A 13,069-nucleotide genomic window follows, 5' to 3' on the forward strand; every position below is an offset into this window, starting at 1 on the left:
AAATCATATTCTCATTTCTATTCATAGCCACATAAATTCTAAGGCCAAGATGTCTATTATCATAATCTAGTCTTGCCTCCTGAATAGCACAGCTATGGAGTTGCTCTCAGTGATTTGTGCATTAAGGCCATAACTTGTGCTTTAATGTGGTTCTGTCAGTGTGCACTGTAATAAATACTGAACTTCTCATTGGCACAGATGGAGATTTTTGATGTTTGGTAGGTCAGGATCATGCATTATCAGGAATCTGAAAGTCCTTCAGGGTGCAGCTCTGATTTGTTTTTTTGGACACTGTGTTAGAAATTTAAAATGGAAAACATTAAACATGACTAAGCTGGGGGTACCTCAGAATTTGCTGAGAGAGTTTTTTGCTGCCTGCTCCAGTCTCAAGGAGTGCAGAACTTGCTGTGTGTCCTCAAGCTAAGGAAACCTGACATTTCTGGGTGTTTTTCCTCTTAGATGTTTTCTTCCTGCTCCATCATGTCTCTTGCAAGGAGTGTCTTGGGATTTGCAGATATAAATTGAGTATACATAATGCTCTGCAGCTAGTAAGCGTTTAATTAATGAGTCTGCAAATTCCAAGAGTTAGGAAGTGTTATGTGCTATTCAAGCATCAGAATTAATCAGCCATGGATTGATTTATGTCCCTAATGGATCACTAAAAGGTTGAGTTATTGCTGTTTGGGAGCCCAGTGCAGATTCCTCTGATGGGTTGGAATAGAAAGAAATCAGATTTTTCCCTGGATGTATTTGCAGGTATCACTCACCTGGTTTTATTGCAGCTCTTGCTCAACTTGGCAAGAAATTTTAGAGGGACCGCAAGGTAATAGGAGAAATTGCTGAAAGACTGAACCAGATAAAAACACACAAAATATGTTACACAAAAGTGAACTTTTGGTGTAGGCCATGGTGCTGTGCAGCTCTTTGAGTGGTGTTAGAGGAGGGGTGAATTTAAAGGGAGAAAGAAATAGCAGCAATCCAAGGTAGGTGTGGAGGGAAGATGCCTCTGGAACCACAGGAAACCCAGAATATATTGGCAGCAAGAAAGAAGGGAACTGTGGAGCCAGGTAAAAAGAAAGAAAAAGAGTTGTTCCAAACAGAGCAATGGCAGAGAGGTAAGGGAAGGCAAAGGCCTGCACTTAGAAGAGTGTTGTAATTCCTGTAGACCCAACTGCTCATTTCACAATGCCTTCAGTTGGGCCAGCTCTTGGTTTAGGGGAATAAATGGATTAAAAAATAATGGCAAAAGCCAGTTCCATAATTTCAGAGCATTCTTTCAGCCAGGATTTTAAAACAGCAAGGTGAATATTTCTGAGTGGGTCTGAGTTTTGGGAGTGTCCTGATGGTTCTGGCCCAAAGGGTTTTTCTTAACTGGCTTTAAGACTTTGACTCTGCAGTGCAGCACAACAGAAATTGATGTTTTTGGGAAGGGAGATTTGTCTTGCACTCTTCTAGTGAAGCAAAAGAAAACAGTGCCTTGTTTTTCACATCATGGTGCTGCTACCAGAGCCTCAGTGCTCCTTCACCATTGTTACTGAATTTCTCAGGAACATGTCAGGAGAAATCAGGAATGTGAAAGTCAACAAGTAAGATCAAGTTTGCTGAGTAAATAAAAAGTATGTGCTTATCAGCAGAGATCTCCCACAAGTATGTACAGCTCAAAGCATGGGCAGGATGTCTCACCAAGTGACAGCTGTAATAAAAGGAAAGTTAAAAAATTCACATCGTTCTCTGTTCATCTGTTGCTGATAAATTTGTCAGTCTCTCACAACATACTCTTTGTTGTCACTTCATCACTTCAAAAGCTATAAAGTTCTATAATGGAACTTTAGCCCCATCATTGTGGGCTTGGATGATAAGAAGGGGGAAGGAAACCAACTTTGTTTCTGAACTGGAGCCAGTGGAAGTGTGAGGCACAGTCTGTGTGTTTGTTAGCTGGGGTTTAGGTGGCCTCCTGGAAGGTTGAAGAAATCTGATTTTCTATAAGGTGTGCTTGGAAAAGAATTGATGGAGGGGGCTTTGAGATGCTCTTGGAAGATTTAATCTGACAAAGTGAAAATGGTTTGTGAGAATGGATTCATTTGCCTTTAAAGGTTTGAACTTGGGACAATAATCTGAATCACAACAAACAGAAAACAAATCCTTGAAACCCTGACAAAGAGGAGGGGCTGTGTGAAAGTGCTTTTGGATGGAGCTGAGGGGTTGAATTTGATTAAACCAGTTGGGCTGCAGGCTTTTGACAAATGCTGAGTGTATTTGGTGCTCATTTTGCTCAGGTTCCTCTAGCACAGTTAAAAGATCAGGGAGATGTGAAGGTGGTGCCTGGTGCTTGCTTGTGGTGCAAGATGAAGCCTCAGATTTTAGTCACGTATCACAATGAAAAAGGGAAGTATGAAGTAATTTTTCATTTCTCATTAAAACAATCTCTCAGAAAATGACAGAGCAGTCTCCCATTCCTCCCCTGACACCTCTGATAATACAATGAGATCACCCCTTTATCTTTTTTTCCTGTTATCCTTTTGGATAATAGTTGCAGTTGCAGAGTTACAGCAAGCTTGGAGAAAAAATCAAGGGGGGAAAGAAAAGATCCTGTGGGGGTTGGAATCTTTTAGCATAATAAAACTCCAGCAAACAAGGCCAGCACTTCCAAGATGAAACAATTCTGTTTACTTTTTTTAATGTAGAAATTGTCATCTTAATTAGAAATTCTTTCTGAGATGCAGAGTAACTTTTGAATATCTGAAAAAGGTTTGAGGTAATATTTGGAAGTTGGCACTTAGTTTTTCTGCAAGCTAGGCTGTTGATCAGGGGGTTTTAATATGTGATAAGAAAAATAACTATTACTTGGATCAAAGTGAAGAGCTAACAAGGGAGGGCACTGTACCTGTCTGGAAACAATTGTTAAAGTAGGATATAAAAATATTTTTTCATGTATTGCAAAGGTAGAGAAATAAATTAGGCTGCAAGTGGAGCCAGTGATTGAAGTACCATTGTTGGAGATCTTTGTAATGGGGCTGGAGGGTGCATTTGAAGCAGTTGCTTTATTTAGGAGAGCCAAAAAATGAGGAGGAGGAGAAAGCAGATGAGTGGGAGCCCTCCTGCTGTGGGCACTGAGGGGTCCCTGCACACAGCCTGGGAATTGCTGTCCCAGCCATTCCAGAGCATCTGTGATAATCCCTGCTGTGCCCTGCATGCCCTCAGAGCTCAGGGCTGGGATTGTAATAACTGCTGATATTTTAATAACTCCTGATACTCCCTGGGCTCACAGCAGCTTTGCCTTGTTTAAGGTTTTGGGGTTTGCTTGGTGGTACAAATGGATTTACATGGAGAAATCCTAAAATCCCAGACTGGTTTGGGTTGGAAGAGACTTCAAATCCCACCCAGTGCCACCCCTGCCATGGCAGGGACACCTTCCCCTGTCCCAGGGTGTCCAGCCTGGCCTTGGACACTGCCAGGGATGGGGCAGCCACAGCAAATCTGGGAATTCCAGCCCAGCCAGGAATTCCTTCCCAATATCCCATCCATCCCTCTGGAAGCCATTCCCTGTGTCCTGTCCCTCCAAAACATCACTGCACTTCCCTAGAACCATCATTCTGAGTTTTGGAGGGTACTTTATTGAAGCTAATGAGACATTTTCAATACATCTTGTTGTCTTTTTTGACTTTTTAGGATGTGAAGTGTAAAGCTGACCCACCAGTGGTGGCAGATGAGCAGGAGGCAGAGGAGCAGCTCCCAGAAAATGTATGTGGAGTGTTTTCCTGGAGTGTTCATGAAAGTGTGTGTCCAGGAAAATGTCTGTGTCTTTGTGTTAACCAGCAGGGGAGGGTTCTGAGGGCTTGGTTTGGTTAAAGACTGAGTGATTCTTGGGGGGAAGGGATTAACTGGGAATACATTAAAATAATTTCATTGATGGAAATGTAAAAAATGACTGGCTCCTCTTTAAATGTGTGGGAATTGCTTGTTGTCCTCCTGTTGATTTGGAGGATTTTAATGATCAACAGCTGATGACAGTGCCCTCACCACACCATGGGGACTGATGACTGATCTCTCCTCCTTCTGCTTTGCCTTTAGGTCCTCAGCCAGGTCAAGCAGCCCAAACCTTCCACAGCAGCCCCAGGGAGCTGCCAGGAGCCACCCCTGGAGCCAGCACCTCCTCACCTCCCTCCAGAGCCAGAAGCCACCAGCCGTGGTAGGAACCAGACATTTTGCCATAATATGGTGTAGTTTTACTACCCTGACCCAAAATGGGTGTTTTCATTTTGTCTTCCACATAACTTCTGCTGAAGTTTTGTTTCTTTGAACATCCAATGACCTGTTCTCAGTCATTTTATAACATGTTTGTGTTTTTCTCTCCTGTCACAATTTTTGAGAGGAGATGGAGATCACAATTTTTGGAGGTGTCTTCACTTGTTTTTCTTGACTTTTACATACAAAGATGATCTTGTTTTTGATTGAAATAGTGGAATAGACAGTTTGAGACATGCTGTTCATTCCATGGTGCTGCAATATGGTTTTATCTCTCCTGAAAGGAATACCCCTTTCCATCATAATCAGAATTGCAGAGATGAAAACTGAATTAGGTGTCCTCACTGGCTTTTACTGGCAGCATTTATCCCCAGAACTGAAGTCACTCTGGTTTAGAGACTTCAGAAGTGACTCAGAGTGGCCCTTTAGTTCAATTTTATGAAGGTGAAGAGCAAAACAAAAAGCTAAATCAGCTGTTGTGGCGCCATTCCTTTGCTGGTTCTCATTTTCTTGCTGCGCTGTGTGACTGATTCCTTGCCCTTGTGATGTTCCCAGGTGTCTTCCCAACTGCTCTGCCTGTGGATCCAGCCACCTGTGCCATAGTGCCAGGGCAGGAGATGACCATAGAGATCTCCAAGGGCCGCTCAGGGCTGGGGCTCAGCATCGTCGGGGGCAAGGACACTCCCCTGGTGAGTTTCTGTTATAAAATCATGTTTAATGCTGACAGAAAGAGAGAAAACATGGAAAATAGCAATGCCCTTAATAGGTAATTGCTCTGATAAATTGTTGAGGACAGGGAGGACAAGCCAGCTATAAGCTCCAGTAAAAACTTGGTGATTTTGCCTTGTGTCGCATCAGGTGATGCTCCTGTTTAAATTGTTGGTGTTTCAGTAGCTTTGCTGCTGTGGTCAGAGGCTGCAAATGTGCTTTCTTTTGTGAATCAGGAGTTGGAATGGCTGAAATTAATGTTGCAGAGGTGGAGCTGTCTCAGCAAGGATAACAGCTCTGTCCTGAGAGCAGAAATGCTCAGTAGCTCTTTAAACAAACTGTGATTTATCTGCCTGCCAGCAAAAGCCCTTGCAGAACAGGGGTAAACCAAAGGTAATCTTTTATTGCTTTCTCTGCCTTTTGGCTTAATCTGCCTCCTGGATATGCTGGTTTCTGAAAAAAAATATCTTCAGATGAATTAAAATATATTAGTTTGAGCATGAGCTCAGCAAATTGGTGATGCTAAAGCCCATAAACCCCTCCCTGCCTCTGCTCTGGCTCTCTCCTCTCCACTTCCCATCTGAGAGACTTTGCTGCAGTGTAAAAGAAGCAAGATTGGGTTTCTAAATGTCAAATTCAGGTATTTCAGTAAAGAAGTCTCTGTTGCAGAGGTGTCTGTGCTGGGGTCTCCTAAATTCCCTGACACTGAGACTCTTCGGCTGTGGAACTGCTCTGGTACATGCAGGTTTTACCCAAAATATCACAGTGGTGCATCATTAAGCATCAAAGTGTCAGCAGGTACAGACAGTTGCAATGTAGCAGTCTTCTTCTGGGGAAAAAAAAAAAATAAAAATAAAAAAAAATATTTGAAAGGAAAGTCAGAAGAAAATAAAGTAAAAAAAAAATAAAAAAAGGAAGTCAAAAGGAAAAAGAAACTTTTCTATTGCAGAGTGTGGGCTGGATCTTTTACAGCATTAAAGCTGAAATTGGAAAAAGTCAGGTTTTGGTCCCAGTCTCCAGTTGTGTAGAGCTGGGATGAATTCCTTTGTTTCCCATGCAGATGGAGCTGGGTTAGTGTTCACTCTTTCCAGCCTTGCACAGCTTTGTCCCCAGTCCCCCCTTTTTTTGTCAAGCTCAGTGTTGAGTAAATTCAAATAAGTTGCTCAGTGTTAAGTCATCTCCCTGCTTTTTCATTTAACTGGAATTTGGAAATAATACATGGCAGTCTGTCAGGTCCAATATGGTGTGTGTCTTTAATGAGATTTTAATACAAATAAATGAAAATTGTAAATAACTGCTGTACAGAGCAGATGAGAAAAATGCAAAGGGCTTTAGTCTTTCAATTGAGTAAATGGTTTTGGTTAAGTATTATGCTTTCATTAGTTTATTCATTAAAGTGTCCTCCTAGGAGTTGATTTTAAAAGTCTGTGCACTGGAGTGCAGTAACAAACCATGCAGGGAGGGAGGCCCAACTCCCCACTTTTCAGATCCTCAACTTACCCAAAATGAGTCCCTGTTTCTTCTCATAATTCTGGATCTGCTCATTGAAAGGCAAGGAATGGTGTTTCATAGGAAACAAGGTGATTTGGGAAACCACAGCCTAACCTGGTCCTTTGCCATGTGCACAGACCCTCTCTGGGATTCTCCATCACTTCTTCCTGCTCCAAACCAGCCCCTTCTCCTCCAGGGGATGTGGGATCCCAGAATCCTGGGAGAGTTTGGGTTGGAAACCTTAAAGATCCTCCACTTGCATCCCCCTTCCATTTTTCTGTCTTCTGATCTTCTCCAAATTACTTTGATGCCTTCCTTTTTTTTCTTCTTTTTTTTTTTTTTTTATCTCTTTTTTTTTTTTTTATATTTTTAGTTGCCCTGGAGTCAGAAAACCTTCTGTAAAGAGTTGAAACCACGTTCACGTGACATAACGAGCAGTAAAAGCAAATACTGCTCAGGGCTTTTGGAAAGTTCCTGTGTCTCTGAGTTTCATGGCTTGGAGAGAAAATGTTACAGAGCAGCTCCGTGGGGCTGAGTGATGTGGTGGATGTGTCTCGCTCTCTGTCATTTGGGTTCAGCTCAGCTACGCACAGGGACATCTTTTGTGTTTGAGAAAAGGCAAGATCAAAGGAGTGCATCACTCCTGGAGGTCTCGTGTGGCAGAAATTCTGTGTCCAGGATTCGCTGTTGGGTGCAGTGCGGAGGAATTAGCATGACCTGTCATTGGCTTCAGCACAAGTGCCCACAAACCCCTGAAGGACATGAACAGCAGCTCCTGGGATCTAAAAAAGAATTTATCAGCATGGGGAAAGCCAGGAATGCTGCTCAGAACATGTAAAGTCTGAAATGGACGTGGCAAAGCCTGTAAGGGCCTCACCCATGTTGCACTAAAATGTTCTTGATCTAAAAATGCAGAGCTGAGGGTACTCAACAGCAGCTCACAAGGGATGGGAAAGCTCTCTCAGAATATTTTATATCTTCCTGGAGCACAAGATGTGCAGGCCCAGCTTTTGGAATAATAAATCTGGCAGCCAGGGACAGGCTGCTTGGAAATGAAATATGGAGTGCAACTTTTAAGTCATAACCTCAGGAATCTCATCAGGAATCACCAAGTAGAGACTTGAAAAATACAGCCTGTGAGCAGGGAGGTTAATTTGTCCAGGAGGTTGGAAAGTGATGTCTTAACCCCTGTGAAAGGTTTTTTGGTGAGGAGATGTCCATCCCCTGAAGCTGCAAACCCTCTCAGTGATGTTTTATGAACCAGGACTCTGCTGGAGGGATGTGCTTGCAGCAAAGCCATGGCCAAGGAAAGTTTGTCCTTGGGAGTTGTCTTCATGTTGTTGATCTTCTCTGGAGCAGCTCTATTTCATTTCCCTCTAAGTGCTGATGTTTTATAAAGTATTTTTTTCCTCTTCTCTCACTTTCATTTCACCTTCCCACGTACCCCTGAGAGAGCACAACACATGGCCTGTGCTTTAAAGCAATTAAAGTGCAGAGTGGAGCTGGCTGGAGCACAGACCTTTCAGTTTGTGATTTTTATTCTTTATTTTTTTGGTTGTAGTCCAATCAAACTTGTAAAAGTAACCTCAGAGTGGGAATTTAAAACAAGGGGGAGGAAAAAAAAAGAAATGTTTTCAGAAACATCCCCAAAATGACATTTGAGGCTCCCCAGGAGATTTTCATCCTAAATCCTCAGAGAACAGGGCATCAGGGGATTGTTTTAAATTGTGCTCATGCAGATGAGATGAGGGCTGTGTCCAGAGAGGCTCTGGGTGTTGGGCAGGGTTAGATCAGCCCGGCCTTGTGGAAGGTGTCCCATGGCAGGAGATAGAGTGAGATGGGCTCTGAGGTCCCTCCCAACCCAAACCAGCCCAGATTCTCTGAAATTATCACCCCAGAGTGGGTGAGTGCTGCCCATTTAATAACTTACAATGATTTTCTGTCATCTAGAAGTGAATTTTCAGGGATTTGACTCCTGGCAGCCCATGGAAGAGGGAGGCACTGCTCTGACACAAACATTTTCTGTGCAGGGTGGGGGCCCTGCTCTGCTGCCAGCTGAATAATTCAGTGATGGTCGAGTTGAGTGCTGGTGGTTATTGACTCTGCCTGGGCGATGGAGGCACTCAGACATGCCAGAGGGCATGCAGCAGTTTCCAGGCTGCATGTTTGGGGATGTTCCTCCAGGCAGGGCTGGAGAACCTGGGAGGGAGGAGGACTCAGGGGCTCAGCTGGGGCTGGAAATCACTCCAGCTAATTGCTGAAGAGGTATAAAAGGAGATTGCAGGGTCTGTAACTTAGGGCTCTCTGGAGGTGGAGATGGTCATTATCTCAGCCTTACATACAGAAAGGAAGAAAAATGTACTTTGTGCTGTGTGGTGTTTGTTGTGAGCAACATCAAACCTCTTATGCAGGATTTTTTATACTGGCTTGTCTGCTTTGAACGTGGTAAATTTTCTTTTTGTACTTTTGCTTTCAGCTGACTTTAATAAAAAGCATTCTTAAGGCAATTAAGAAACTTTAAGGTACTCCATCTGTAAAATAAAGTGATCCACGAAGCTGGAACATTAAAAACACCAGAATATTCCTGTGCTCAGCTAACAGGAGCTGGTGAGAGCTGGGGAGCAAAAAGGTTCCCTGATCACCTGGGTGAGCCCAGAGGCTTTTCTGTGAGCTTCCTGAGGGTGGGCTGCAGTTTGACAGAAGAATATTTAGATTCATTCTGTCAGTCCAGGTGAGTCATCCCTTGAATAAACCCCATCTGTTCAGGAAGGGCAAGGGAATAATCAGGAAAACTGTGACTTGGAGCTGCAGCTGTTCAAGCCCCGGTGTTTGCCCCTGGAGCTGAGAGGGATAATTACCCTGTGAGGGCTAATTACCCTGTGAGGGCTCCGTGCTGCCAAAAGCAGGCTGCTCCTGCTCCAAAGCCAAGCCTAGAGCTCAGCTTTGTGCTCAGCTTTGTGGGGCCCTACCTGAGCACGAGGGCTCTGGGGCTGCTGTGTGTCACTGAGCTGCTCCTCCCTCGGCTGAGCTTTCATCCCACCCTCCCCACCTCAGTTATGTTTAAATCCAGGCAGAAATATCTTCATTGGGTATAGCCAGACAGCTCTGAGTGATTGCTCAGTGCAGCGAGGACTGAGAGCGTTCTGCTGAAATGTGCTCACCTTGTAACTACAAATGAGAAGGGGGATATTGCCCTCTGGGGAGGCCCCAGCAATATGAGGGCTGTAAGATGCTGCTGCTGCTGCTGTTCAATCCCCCACACAGCGCATGGAACAGTGGGATGGGAAAGGGGAATGGCAGCCCTGGGTGTTTAATCGTGGTTTGGGTATCACAGAGGGAGAGGCAGAAATGCAACCCCTCCTAAACCCCACACTCCTAAGCCAGAAGGGAATGTTTTAATGGCAGAGTGGTAAATGCAGTTAGCCTGAGGTTGTGAGGGGTGGCTCTGACTCCTGCCTGGGTGATGCTGAGGTGGAGCTGGTGGATCCATCATCGTTCCGGGAGGACACTGGCTCACAGGGGCATGACAAACCCAAGCTGCTCTGTACATGAGCTGTCACAAAAGGGAATTAGGGCACTAAGTTCTGCAAATCATGGCTTTGATGGCTCTTTGGCAAGGGTTTAGCTGATGGTAGGGCTTGCTTGAGTAGCAGGGCCTTGCTTGGAGGAGCTGCTGCCTTCCAGGAATGGAAATCAAGCATAAAATCGAGGCTGACAATATCCAAAAGCAGCAGGACCTGTCAGGATGGGCTTCAGGAGGATCCTGGCTGCTGCTGGTGAAACCCCTGGCTCTTGGCTTCCTGGACCTCATGCATTCTTTATAACCTGTGCTGTGCTCTGTACACTGCAAACTCTCCTTTTTTTTTTCTTTTTGGTAACTTAATAAAATAATGAGAGTGAGAGAGTTAAGGTTTTAATATGTCATCCTGTGCTTTATTATTCCCTCTAAAATGAGCATGTATACTTTTTGAAAAACTTTGGTTTGCTTTGGCATGTGATTCACAGGAACATAGCTCTTTCTATCATTCTGACTTAAGTCATATATTTTTACACTAAACATCTTATTACCTTAGTTTTATTATTTCAGAATCAAAGGAGAGCTTGCAAATGTCTATGACTGCAGAGAGAAGGAATGTTAATGAATAGTGCCATTGAATTTTCAGGTTTTAGCTTTTCTGATCTTAGAGAATATAACTGTAAGCAAAAATATTATGCAAGCTGAATAAAATTTAAATAAATAAGGACCAGATGTAACTATAGGGGCCTATAAAATGTAATACAAATACTATCCACTTCCTTAAAATAAATCTGTATTTTAGTAAGAAAAATTATATTCATATTGATATTGTGGATTAATCTTTTTTATGAAAGTTGGCAAGTGAACACCACCTCTTGCAGGGGCTTGTTCTTAAATGGGAAACAGACCCTTTGCTGTGACCTTGAGCAGGGCAGGCTCTGGGTCTCGTGCAACGTGGAGCATTTCTGCATTAACACAGTAATAGGTTTTTACATTCTGCAGCCTGTTTTACTGCAGCACTGCTTGCCTGAGGATTTGGGGTGCCTGCTAATGGTTTGTGCTTGCCAGCAGTGGCAAAACCCTGCGGTGCCAGGAGGAGGAGTTTGCATGAGATAAACCCCTCTGAGGAGATGTCAGGTGCTTTGCTTGGGCCTGACCTTCACCCTCCCTTGCTGGAAAGTTATCTTATGGAGATTCCATTTGGAGCTGCAAATGGAAGATCAGAGATCATAACATTGCTGTTGTCATTTCCTCTGCCTGCAAGTAACCAGCAGCTGAGTTTATTTTAACTACTGAGAGGCTCCTGCATGGGGTTAATTCTCCAGTGGAACTCACTGTGCAACCAGTTAATTTCTGCTTTTATCTGGGAACCAGGCTGTAAAAAATGAATTTTTTACAATTTGACTAGTCTGGACAAAGTATTGAAGAAGTTGAAAAGGAAATAACCAACAGTATTGTGCTTGCTCTGGAAAAGAGATAAATCCCTGATCCTGCACTCAGCAAAGCCCCTTGCAGTGTTATTACCCTCAATAATGCTAATTTAGTGCAACATTTGTAGCTATGTAGGAAATCAGTTGGAAATGTATTAGCCTGGGAAAACACAACTTGTCAACTAAATCAGAAAAACATCTTTTCCAGAGCGTGGTTTTATCTGTAGTTTACTTTCTGTCTTCCTCAGGAGAAGTGCAGAAATCACCATTCCCTGCACCAAGCGTGTGGTTATGGTTGGTGTAGGGTTCATTCTGTGCTGGTTGTTGCAGTCCTCAGTGGGGAATGGTTCACCTCCCTTTTCCAGGTGCCTTTGGTGCTGCCCAGGTCCTGGCTGGAGCTCAGGGACTGAAACACCTCCACAAAGACAAGCCCAAAGTTCAGCTCAGTTCAAGCAGTAGGACTTGGTGTGTTCAGGGCTCTGCAGGAAATCTCTTTACCACAATCTGGACCTTCTTCCTTGTCAAATCCAGCCAGCACCAGGAATATGGAGATCTGTCTGCTCCACTTCTTTTGAAATCACCCCTTTTGCACCCTGATCGATCTTTATCACATAGTGCAACTTCATCAAAATACCCTTGGCACTTAATATTTGTGCCTCCTGTATATCTGTGTCCTGTTCCTCCCTCACCCTCCATGCCCAGCATTCCCAGTAACATCCTGGGGGCTGATTTTCAGTGGCTTTCCAGTTGAAAGCTGCTTCTTGTCCTGCTCAAGAGCAGCTGCACAGTAGGAAAGAAACACAGGACAGACTGGTGTGACAGTGTTCACAGGGGTTCTTGGATGAGGGAAGAGACGAGGATCTGACTCCATGTTTCAGAAGGCTGATTTATTATTTTATTATATATATTTATTATATATATTACATTAAAACTATACTAAAAGAATAGAAGAAAAGGTTTTCATCAGAAGGCTGGCTAAGAATAGAAAGGAATGATAACAAAAGCTTCTGTCTGGGACAGAGAGTCTGAGCCAGCTGACTGTGCTTGGCCATCAATTAGAAACAACCACAGAGACCAATCACACATGCACCTGTTGCATTCCACAGCAACAGATAATCAATGTTTACATTTTGTTCCTGAGGCCTCTCAGCTTCTCAGGAGGAAAAATCCTAAGGAAAGGATTTTTTTATAAAAGTTGTCTGCGACAGACTGGCTCAGGAGCTGCAAACTTGCAGGAAACATGTGAGCAGCCCAAGCCTAAAGCCAGCAGCTTGTGAGGCTTTCTCACCATGGTTTATGCTCCTGCAGGCTTTTAAGGATCACTTGGTCAGTGATTTTCCTGAACAGGATGCTGACTTCACCACCTTCCTCCCAAAGGCTCAGCCAGGGCAGCGCTCCGTGGTCCTTGCCTGGGGTCTCTGCCATACCAGTTCTTGACATTTAAGATACAAAGATTAAGCTGTCAATCTGGCTGAATTTAATGCTCAGAGTTAACATGCCTGTCTGTGCCCTTTGCTGAGGGCTGAGTGTGATATTCTTCCCCTCACGGGTCTCTGCATCGTTACAAATCAGGCAGAAAAACATCCTCGGCCTGGGGGAGGAGTTGAGATCCATCTCCCTGGGAGCTCAGGGTTCTTCCTCTCCTCAGATGAAGGGCAGTGCAGTGCAGACCATGCTG

At 44.0% G+C, this 13,069-nt stretch overlaps 1 protein-coding gene across 3 annotated transcripts in view; it reads left to right on the forward strand.

Annotated features, from left to right (window-relative positions):
• Window positions 1-13,069, forward strand: part of PATJ (PATJ crumbs cell polarity complex component) — a 138,183-nt gene that overhangs the window by 98,728 nt on the left and 26,386 nt on the right. For all 3 annotated transcript variants that reach the window (XM_059478360.1, XM_059478362.1, XM_059478363.1), the window contains exons 30-32: window positions 3,670-3,741; window positions 4,072-4,189; window positions 4,801-4,934. In XM_059478360.1, the coding sequence (XP_059334343.1) occupies window positions 3,670-3,741; window positions 4,072-4,189; window positions 4,801-4,934 (324 nt within the window). The remainder of the gene's footprint in view (window positions 1-3,669; window positions 3,742-4,071; window positions 4,190-4,800; window positions 4,935-13,069) is intronic.

Source organism: Ammospiza nelsoni, chromosome 9, assembly GCF_027579445.1.
Source record: "Ammospiza nelsoni isolate bAmmNel1 chromosome 9, bAmmNel1.pri, whole genome shotgun sequence".
Taxonomy (NCBI): Eukaryota; Metazoa; Chordata; class Aves; order Passeriformes; family Passerellidae; genus Ammospiza; species Ammospiza nelsoni.